This window comes from Bombina bombina, chromosome 7, assembly GCF_027579735.1.
Source record: "Bombina bombina isolate aBomBom1 chromosome 7, aBomBom1.pri, whole genome shotgun sequence".
Lineage (NCBI taxonomy): Eukaryota > Metazoa > Chordata > Amphibia > Anura > Bombinatoridae > Bombina > Bombina bombina.
This window is the reverse complement of record NC_069505.1, coordinates 616,786,039-616,797,741: the sequence shown is the minus strand read 5'-3', so window position 1 is coordinate 616,797,741 and position 11,703 is coordinate 616,786,039. Positions and strand designations below refer to the sequence as shown.

The 11,703-nt window shown below is 41.1% G+C and overlaps 1 protein-coding gene across 1 annotated transcript; it reads right to left on the bottom strand.

Annotated features, from left to right (window-relative positions):
* Positions 1-5,711: 5,711 nt before the first annotated feature.
* On the bottom strand, positions 5,712-6,548 carry LOC128636725 (olfactory receptor 1G1-like). The gene has a single exon (XM_053689709.1). It carries the CDS (start codon positions 6,546-6,548, stop codon positions 5,712-5,714), a length of 837 nt encoding a protein of 278 aa, XP_053545684.1.
* Positions 6,549-11,703: the final 5,155 nt, after the last annotated feature.

Below are 11,703 nucleotides of genomic sequence, written 5' to 3'. Positions count from 1 at the left end.
TCCAATTCAGTTCAGAGTATTGTAAAACAACTTGTTTCCCCCATTTACTTCATCAGCCTTCTACAGAAAGCCTGGAGACAAATGTACCTAATGATTATGAAGATTTTATCAATGATTTAGTAAAACTGAATCCGAGAATCTTCCCCCACACACACAACGTATGACTGCCCAATTGATCTACTTCCTGGAGCAGTCATACCCTGTGGGCATATTTTTCCTCTGTCTAAACCAGAGTTACAACACCTGAGATCCTACATCGATGAAAATCTTAAAAAAAGCTTTATTAGGCCATCAACTTCCCCTGCAGCTGCAGGAATCTTCTTCGTAAAAAATAAGGATGGTTCCCTACGACCTATAGTGGACTATAGACAGTTAAATAAAATAACAATAAAAAAACGCTACCCCCTACCCCTTATCCCAGAATTAATTGACGCCTAGAGGGCTCCAAGGTGTTTACTAAGTTAGATCTTAGGGGGGCGTACAACTTAATCAAGATGCGGGCAGGAGACGAATGGCTGACGGCATTCCGTACTCGCTACGGTTTATACGAATATGTCGTCATGCCATTCGGTCTCTGCAATGCTCCTGCCACTTTCCAGCATCTGATAAATTATATTTTCAAAGACATACTTGACTCCTACGTGGTAATTTATTTGGATGACATCCTCATTTTTTCTAAAAACCTCACTGAACATAAATCTCATGTCAGACAGGTTCTTACACGACTTAGAAGTAATTCCTTATAGGTAAAAGCCAAAAAGTGCACTTTCCACGCTAATAGTATTCCTTTCCTTGGTTACATCATATACGATAGGGGCATATGTATGGATGACAATAAAATTAAAACCGTATTAGACTGGCCTATCCCCACCTCTAAGAAACAAGTACAGAGTTTTTTAGGATTTGCGAACTTTTACAGAAAGTTTATTAAAAACTATTCTACGCTCGCTAAGCCCCTCACTGACCTTACAAAACAAAACATAAAATTCACCTGGTCCACAGCCTCCCAAAAAGCTTTTGATATGCTGAAAGGAAGTTTTACCTCAGCTCCTATTCTCAGATATACTAACACAGACCTGCCTTTCACTCTAGAGGTGGACACTTCTGACTTTGCCCTTGGGGCCATCCTCTCCCAAAGAGATGCACTTCAACAACCACTACACCCAGTTGCTTACTATTCTCGGACTCTAACCACAGCCAAGAAACATTACCCTGTTGGCGAAAAAGAACTCCTGGCCATAAAGGCAGCATTCGAACAATGGAGACATTTACTGGAAGGGGCTACAACACCAACTATAGTCTACACTGATCACAGGAACCTACACTTTCTAAAGTCCACTGGAACCCTCTCTGCACGCCGTTGGAATCTCTTCTTCTCAAGATTTAATTTCCTCATTACATACAGACCAGCAAGCAAGAATGGGAAGGCAGATGCTCTCTCTCGACTACCAAGACCATCAGTAGCACAAACCGCCACCCAACAGGTTATTCCAGAAGAACATTTTCTCCTTTTTCTCATAGATTCTCTCCCGATATTACGTACTGAACAAATCAGGGATCCCACGAAACCGCTAGATTTATTACAGAAGAATACAGATGATCTCTACTGTTATCAAAGGAAAATCTACATTCCACCATCTCTACGAGATCAACTACTTAAATCCGCTCACGACTCACCTCTCGGTGCACATTGTGGTTTAACTAAAACCAAGGAGCTATTGCACAGATCCTACTGGTGGCCCACCATGACATCAGATGTTACACAGTTTGTAAACACCTGCCACATTTGTACTATTTCTAAGAGGAATAAGAGACCACCCTTTGGATTATTACTCTCCATACCTACCCCGGATAAACCCTGGCAAGAGATCGCCTTAGACTACATTGTTGATCTACCGAAATCTGGTAATAACACCATAATCCTTGTAGTAGTTGACCTATTTAGTAAAATGCTCCACTTGATACCCTATCACAAGCTTCCATCTGCTGCTAAAACCATACAACTCTTACTAACCAACGTAATAAAACTACATGGGTTACCCAAGAAAATACTAACTGATCGTGGGTCTCAATTCACCAGTGCCCTATGGTCTGCGTTCTGCAAGCAGTTCTCCATCGATAAATCCCTATCATCCTCCTATCATCCGCAGACCAACGGACAGACAGAGCGCTGCAATCAATGGGTTGAGCAGTTCTTACATACATATTGCCATACTACTCAACATTCCTGGTCTCAACAGCTACATTATGCTGAATTTGTCTTTAACAACACTGTGCACTCTACTACTAAACAGACACCCTTCTATATCAACTATGGTTTCCATCCAACATTCCAATACTTACCTGATTTAGTTCCGAACCATCCCCACATCTCAGATCTAACAACCACCATCAACTCAAATTTTACAACTGTCAAGCAAGCCATTGAAGATGCAAAGGTAATACAAAAAAGATACTACGATCGAAGGCGTACTCCTCCTCCCTCATACTCTGTAGGAGATCTGGTCTGGCTCTCCACCAGAAATCTTCGGTTATCCACACCTTCAAGAAAACTGTCACCTCTATTCATAGCACCATTTCCTATACAACAAATCCTCAACTGTAACGCTGTTCGTCTCACCCTGCCTTCCTCTCTGAGAATACACCCTACATTCCACGTTTCACTGCTGAAACCTTATCGCCATGTACGTGACCAGCCTACTGGTACTACTTTACCTCCAATTTCTATAGACCCCAACATGGAGTATGAGGTTGACAACATCTTGGATGTTAGACGTCAAAGGGGTGTTCTTCAGTATCTTATTAAATGGAAGGGTTACTCCATTGAACATAACTCCTGGGAGCCTGCCTCTAACATCTCAGCTCCCAGACTAATATCCCAGTTCCATCAGAGGTACCCAGATTGCCCTCGATCCTGAGCATCGGAGCTGCTCCTTGGAGGGGGTGTCCTGTCATGTCTCATACCTTTAGCTCTATGACTGACTTCTCACTGCCCCTTTAAGACTTTCTCTAACAACTCCATAAATACCAGCATCCAGCTCTCAATCAGTGCTTGGTATTGTCTAACGTTCAGTCCTAAGCTCCACCCTGACTTGCTCACCTCTGAGAGTTACTCGCATCTCTAACCTGTGAAGCCATACCTGTCTACCTGTTCTCAGAACTGCTGCGCTTTCCGGATCTTCCGCCTCTGTGACGTCACACGCCAAGCCGGCCGCCTCACAGCTGTGTACCTCGCTGCAGCGCTGCCGCTTTCAGATCAGTCTCAGAGCATACTCTGTACCGGACTTCACTGCTTCCTAAACTGCCTCAGGTACCTATTAATAAGGGGTTTTACTACTACATACTACTCTTTTGGCCATAGTTACAATTTTCTGCGCATTATTAATATTATAACTCTGAGATTAGTCTAACTGAAATTAAGCTCTCTTGTTACACTGCTGTAACCATCTCAAACTACATGCTGCAACAGCAATAGTTCTACTTGGTGCTTTGTCTTCACATATCAACTGTAATTTGTGTGCATGCTGGGCTTTTACATATTACCAAGGAGTGATATCAATGTAACCACCTGCTACACACTCTGCTACAACTACATATTTCTCTGCTATCAGTAGCTGTGGTCCAACTTATACGTTGTCTCTTTACAGACATAGCCTGAGACATCACACTACCAATCAGATTGAGCTCGCTGATCGGAACAGCCAATAGAATGCAAGCTCAATCTGATTGGCTGATTGGATCAAAATTCACCTAGCATTTGCAGTTTACTTCTACTATTACATCTGATAATAGAGGCACATTGTAAAGATTTTTTGTAATGTATGTGAAGCATTATGTTACTAAATGTTTGCAGCATTATGTTACTAGACGTGTGCAGCATTATGTTACTAGATGTGTGCAGCATTATGTTACTAAATGTGTGCAGCATTATGTTACTAGACATGTGCAGCATTATGTTACTAGACGTGTGCAGCATTATGTTACTAGACGTGTGCAGCATTATGTTACGAGACGTGTGCAACATTATGTTACTAAATGTGTGCAGCATTATGTTACTAAATGTGTGCAGCATTATGTTACTAGACGTGTGCAGCATTATGTTACTAAATGTGTGCAGCATTATGTTACTAGACGTGTGCAGCATTATGTTACTAGATGTGTGCAGCATTATGTTACTAGACGTATGCAGCATTATATTACTAGATGTGTGCAGCATTATGTTACTAGTTGTGTGCAGCATTATGTTACTAGATGTGTGCAGCATTATGTTACTAAATGTGTGCAGCATTATGTTACTAGACATGTGCAGCATTATGTTACTAGACGTGTGCAGCATTATGTTACTAGACGTGTGCAGCATTATGTTACTAGACGTGTGCAGCATTATCTTACTAGATGTGTGCAGCATTATGTTACTAAATGTGTGCAGCATTATGTTACTAGACATGTGCAGCATTATGTTACTAGACGTGTGCAGCATTATGTTACGAGACGTGTGCAACATTATGTTAATAAATTTGTGCAGCATTATGTTACTAGACGTGTGCAGCATTATGTTACTAAATGTGTGCAGCATTATGTTACTAGACATGTGCAACATTATGTTACTACACATGTGCAGCATTATGTTACTAGATGTGTGCAGCATTATGTTACTAGATGTGTGCTGCATTATGTTACTAGACATGTGCAACATTATGTTACTAGACATGTGCAGCATTATGTTACTAAATGTGTGCAGCATTATGTTACTAGACATGTGCAACATTATGTTACTAGACATGTGCAACATTATGTTACTAGACATGTGCAGCATTATGTTACTAGATGTGTGCAGCATTATGTTACTAGATGTGTGCAGCATTATGTTACTAGATGTGTGCAGCATTATGTTACTAGATGTGTGCAGCATTATGTTACTAGACATGTGCAGCATTATGTTACTAGATGTGTGCAGCATTATGTTACTAGATGTGTGCAGCATTATGTTACTAGACATGTGCAACATTATGTTACTAGACATGTGCAGCATTATGTTACTAGATGTGTGCAGCATTATGTTACTAGACATGTGCAGCATTATGTTACTAGACATGTGCAGCATTATGTTACTAGATGTGTGCAGCATTATGTTACTAGACATGTGCAGCATTATGTTACTAGATGTGTGCAGCATTATGTTACTAGATGTGTGCAGCATTACAATATTTGTTTTTTATGAATCTTTCAGAATGCGTAATTGATGGATATTTTTCTGCTTAAAAACGCCCCAGTAAATTAAGTTGATTTGCATAATCAACAAATGCGTCTTAATAAATGTAAACATAAAAAGATTGTGCTCATTTTGTTAATTGCAATAAATTGGAAAGTTGTTTTAAATTACTGCTCTGTCTGAATCATGACAGTTTAATTTTGACTTGAGTGTCCCTTTAAGTATTTTATTTGCAGTCTGAATTTATATTCAGCTATATTGATAATAGATGTAAATGATTTTTTCTTTGTTTATAAAAGGAATATGAATGACATTTTATTATAGTAATTAGGTAATGTGTGTCTTCTTCTCTGTTTCAACAAATTGAGGATTATAGGCACTACATTCAGAATATTTAACTTTTTTATAAGTATTTTTTCCTGATTCTGTTGTGTGTATTACATGTGTTGTTAATTTGTATTAACCTCAATAAAAATATATTAAAAAATGTGACATTATTCTAAAATGTAATGATTTTTGTGAAGCATTTTTCCATGGCTCTCATAACCTCTCTATTTCTTAAGCTGTAGACTAGTGGATTTAACACTGGAACCACAGCAATGTACAGTAAGGAGAGAATTATATCTAGTTTCTGTGAATTTTCAGACTTTGGTTTCATGGTCATACTTAGAGAGGTCCCATAAAATAAAATGACAACCATGAGATGTGAGGAACAGCTGGAGAACATCTTACTTCTTCCACCTGAGGTCTGAATCTTCAGGATGGTCGAGATGATGTAGATATAGGAGGTTATGATGAGTACAAAAGGACAAAATCCCACTAACACACCAGCAATACTTGTAGCTAATATAATGTTTGTTGTGTCACTGCAAGAGATCTTTATCACAGTTTGGGGATCACAAAAGAAATGGTTAATGTCTTGTACATCACAGAATATCAAGTTAGTCACCATCAAAGTAAAAATTAATGATGCAATGGTTCCAAGAGACCAGGAGGAAAAGGCTAAAAGGATACACACAATTTTGTTCATAATGAGTATATAATGCAGAGGAATACATATAGCCACATAGCGATCATAAGCCATGGAAGTCAGTAAGAAAAATTCTGCAACAACACATAATGCAAATAAAAACATCTGTAAAACACAGCTTGACAAAGAAATGCTGGTATCTCCGGTGAGAGTGGTGACCAGTAGTTTTGGCAAAACTGTAGAGACGTACATAATGTCTTCAACTGACAGATTGCACAGGAAGAAATACATTGGTGTGTGAAGTTGAGACACCAGGCACACAGCTGTAATAATCATTAGGTTACTAAGCACAGCCAGCAGATACATGATAAAAACTGCTGTACATACTACAGCTTGGTTGTTTGTGGTAGCGAAAAATGACACTAGGAAGAATTCTGTTAGTGATGTGTTGTTTTTTACAGTTGTACTTGGGATATTTCCTTTGGTAAAAGATAAAAAATATATTGTTATTTGTCATAGAGATATGATTTCGTTTTTCATGTTGTCCTGCAGAATTCTGAAGATATTACAGTTACTTGTGTTCTGAATCTTTATCTGTTTATTAAGTTTGTATAGAATAACCTATCATATAAGTCTAAACATTTTTAAAACACTAAAACGTTGTTTGCTGCAATTCTTTAGTATTAGCAAAATTCCCCTCACTATTTGCCTTAATTGAAAGAGACAATCTAAAATTGAATCCGCATCTGTCAAGGCTAACCATGATCAATATGTTAGTATAAAGAGAATTGTTTTGCAGTTGTTACCTGTAAAATTGAATTAGGAAATGATATGCAACAGGCTTAGCCTTGACATGTCTTCAATTTTTTTTTTTTTTTTTTTCTTTTCCTTTTTTTTCTTTTAACATTTTAAAAGATTTATTTTTATTGAGGTGAAAACCAATATCTCAAACAATACATATCAGTCAAACAAAAGTGTGTTACAGTTACATACAGGACTAACAAAGTAGTGAGAGATTAAACACAACATTATAAACAGGCTGATATGTATGAACAGTCTCAAACGCCTCATTTTTGTTAATATTAAATTCACATTGACCTCTATGCATAGTAGATCCAACTATGGGATCAATATCTCCATGAGAAAGTTTAAGGCACAGTTGTACAATCAGTAGTTGAACATCATAACCATTATCCTAAAAATAGAGTAGAGAGTATACTTGGGAACAAGTTTACATTTCAGAGTGTACAAATAGAATTATTAGGTATACGCAGGAAGACAAGATAAATGTCTTCAAGTGTACAATGGTATATTGTTTATGAAACTAAGAAGTCACGAAAGAAAAAGAAGGGAAAAAAATATAAAAAAAATATATATATATTTTTGCTTATACCGTAAACAAATAGTAAATTTTACCGGTAGTAGGGTCCGAGGAGCATCACCATGAACCATCATTTATGGAAGAAGGAGGGAAGAGGGAGAGAGAAAAGGAAAAAAAAAAAAAAAAAAAAAAAAAGGGGGGGGGGCAAGTATGAGAAGGGAGAAGTAGGCAAGGGAGGAGAAGGGTGAGGGGAAAGGTGAGTAGATAAGGGGGGCTTAAGTGGGGGTCTGTTGCGTGGCATTTAGAGGAACTACCTTTTCGCCACGGGATTGTGTACATGCTATGGGTTTTGGGGTTTCTGTCTTCCAATTATGGGTAGTTCTCTGAAACTCATCCCATGGGCACCAGACTGAGTAGTAAAAGTCAGAGCGTGCCTCCGCTATCAAAGAGTAATCTTCCATCTTTTGTAGGTAGTCAAGTGTTTCTAGAACCGGAGTCAAAGTTAAAGGAGAGTCCCTAGTCCAGTGTCTGGCTATGATTAGTTTGGCCGTTAGTAAAATAATGACACATAGGATTCTAGAGGGTTTTTGGAGTGTGTGGAGCCCCAGGTGAAAGAGCGCAACATCTCCGATTAGGTGTTGTACCAACCGGAGGCGGCGAAGCAAATCCGCAACAGAGGCCCAGAAAGTACTCAATTTGGGGCAGTCCCACCACACATGGAGGTGGGTACCCCTCTGCCCACACCCCCTCCAACAATCTGCTCTTCTAAGGGGGAACACCCTATGTAACCTAGTTGGGACCCAATGCCAGCGCAAAGTTAATTTTATGTATAGTTCGAAAAGGTTCGAGCAGCGGACTGCAATATTTGCATCTCGGAGGGCTCGTTGCCAAACTGCATCCCGATGCACCACTCCCAGGTCCCTCTCCCAGTCCTTCACGGCCCCTGGTTTTACAAATTGGGGAGAGTCTAGGAGAAGCTCAGGGATCAGGGATCCAAATTAGGTCAGCCAGATCAATTCCCGCAGGTAATGATGCATGCTCAATCTGATACCACTGTGAGGTATTAGGTCTCACTCCCCAGGCTGTGATGTGCGACAACATGGCCCCCTTGTAATAGTGGGTTATATTTGGGACTGAAAGACCCCCACATTCTTTCGGCTTCTGTAGTTGGGATAGGGAGATTCTGGGAGGATGACCTCTCCAAATAAACCTGGTAAAAACTGACTGGAAGTGATTGAGTAGGTAGGCAGGAACTGCCACCGGTAGACAACGAAAGAAATATGTCAGTTTAGGGAGCAACATCATTTTTAAGGCAACAATTCGGCCAGTCCATGACACCTCCAGTCCAGTCCAGTTTGATGCGGTCTTCCTAAACTCCTGTAGGAGAGATTCATAGTTTTTCTTTATAATGATTTTGAGGTCGTGGGACAACTCTATTCCCAGGTGTCTCAAACTATCCGTGGACCATTTAAAAGGGTACCGTACCCTCAGGAGCTCCAGTCTATGAGCTTCCAGCCCTATAGCATACGCCTCTGTTTTGGTGTAGTTCAGTTTGTAGTAAGACACTGCTGAGAACTCCGCCAGGAGCTTAAATAACTCCGGAAGGGAGTCCTCCGGTTCCGAGAGAAACACTGTGAGGTCGTCAGCAAAAAGCACCAATGAATGGGGGGTGTCATAGAGCATTAGGCTTTGGATAGTCGGTGAGGCCCTGAGCCGGCAGGCTAGGGGTTTGATAATCAGGGTAAAGAGTAATGGTGACATGGGGCAGCCCTGTCTGGTGCCATTTTTGATATCGAAAGGTCTAGAAACAAACCCCAATCCACGCACCTTCGCGGTTGGGCATGTGTATAGTGCCATGACTGCAGAAATAAATTTGTCGGGGATATGAAAAGCCCGGAGCACCTCCGTCATGTAATCCCATCGGACCCTATCAAATGCCTTTTCAGCATCTAGAGATAGGGTTACCAATGGGATTTCGAGTGATGCTACTTCAGAAAAAATATTCAGAAGTCTTCTAGTGTTATCGGCACCTTGGCGCCCAGGGGTGAATCCCACCTGGTCCGGATGAATCAGACAAGGGAGAACTTGATTAAGCCTTGTCGCCAATATCTTCGCATATATCTTCACATCCCCGTTTATGAGAGAGATTGGCCGATAGCCTTCACAAAGGGTAAGATCTTTTCCTGGCTTAGGGATGGTGACAATGGAAGCTTCCAGGAACTCCCGAGGAAAACCTCCCGATCCTGCAGCCGCATTAAAAACTCTAGTCAGAAGGGGGGCAAAAAGGGTTAGAAACCTCTTGTAAAAGAGGGCGCCATATCCATCTGGGCCCGGGGATTTGTGTAGTTTAAGGCCCTTAACAATAGAGCAAACTTCTGTCATGGTGATAGTTGCGGATAAGGAGTCTATGTGTTTTTCAGGGACATGTGGCAGTTGTAATGTTGATAGAAATTCGGCGATACTCAACTTAGGGGCGTATTGAGAATGGTCCTGATCTGGGATCTGATATAGCTGACTATAATATTCAGCAAAGGCCTCACCTATGTCCGTCGGAGCGTAAAGCCTGTGCTCACTCTTCCTTATGTATGGTATCTTATTTAGGAGGGATCTCTGCCTGAGCTTATGCGCCAGCAGTCTATCAGCCTTATCACCTTTATGGTAATATTTCTGTTTAAGAACAGAGAGAGATCGCTGTACGTTTTGTAATTCCAGTTGCGCTATTTGCTTTTTAACTATTTGTAGTCTGGAGACTAGGGCACTAGGTCTTCCCTTCTTCAGCTGGTCTCTTAGAGTAGCATAGTCACAGTATAGTTGGGCCAGCGAGGCTCCACTAGCTCTCTTGTCTTGACCAGTCTGCTGGATAAATAGGCCTCTCATGTAGGCTTTAAGTGACGCCCACAAAGTTAGAGGAGAGATGCCCTCCCTGTCATTTATATGCAGGAAATGCTCTATTTCCTTCTCCCAGGCAGGGATCCGAGAGTCAGAAAGTAGATAGTCTGGCAATCTCCAGGAACATCTGGAACCGCCCGAGTGTGTGAGAGCGACCTCCAATATAACCGCGTCATGGTCCGACCAGACACAGGGCATAATGGACGCTCCGGTAATCTCCCCTAAGGACCATGAGTAACAAAAGAAGTAGTCTAATCTTGAAAAGGACTGGGAAGAGGCCGAATAAAAAGTGTAGTCGGTGTCATCGGGATGCAGAGCTCTCCAAACATCTTGTAGAGTGTATTGAGATATTAGGTTTCTAAAATGTTTTGAGTGATGCTCCTCTCCTTGCGTGGAGGGTTTTTTGTTTTTCGATTTTCTGTCCCTGCTAGGGTCCCAGACCAGGTTACAATCTCCCCCAATAAACACATGACCCTGCTTGAGTCTATCCACCTTGTTTAGGAGCTTCCGGAGAAAACTGGTTTGATTAATATTGGGAGAATACAGTGCTACAAGGGTACACAAAACATTATTTATGCGGGCGATGATAATAACATAATTCCCTACTGGGTCAACCTCTACACTGACAGGGTCGTAGGAAAGATGTCTACCTACTAGTATTGATACTCCCCTAGCCTTTTTGCGAAATGTTGAAGATATACAAACAGGGTAGTTTAAACACGGCTGCTCTAGCCTCTACCCAATGAGTTTCTTGAAGAAAAACCACTCCTAACTGATGCGTCGATAGAAAGCGGAGAAGAAGGCTCCGTTTAGTGGGGGAGTTAAGACCCCTTACGTTGAGTGTGCCTATTTTCATATCTGTATGGGGATGGGGGGAGGGATAGGGAGGGAAGATAGATAAGAAGGCTAAGGAGCAGGGAAGAGGGTGGAGAGGGGAGGGGGGGGATAGAGAGAGAGGAAAAGAAGAGAGAGAGGAAAGAAAAAAAAAAAAAAAAGGGGGGGAAGGGAAAGATAAAACACTGGAATAGCTCCTCGGACTGGGCAGAGACTACACAACTCTGCCAAAAAAGTATGGTGCAGAGGATAACAGGTTATCCCTGACTGCACAAAAATGAGTGGGGGGGGCGGAGAATACGGAGAGGAGCAAAGGCAGCGGCCCCCTCCGCTGCCGGCATATTAAAAAAATGAACAATAAAACAGATAGAGAACTGTGAACAACTTTAACCATGCAACATTAAACTATGCAGAATCTAGACAAAAAAATTTCCACCTTAGAAAGGTCAAGCATCAGTCATTTTGGGTAAGCAAGGC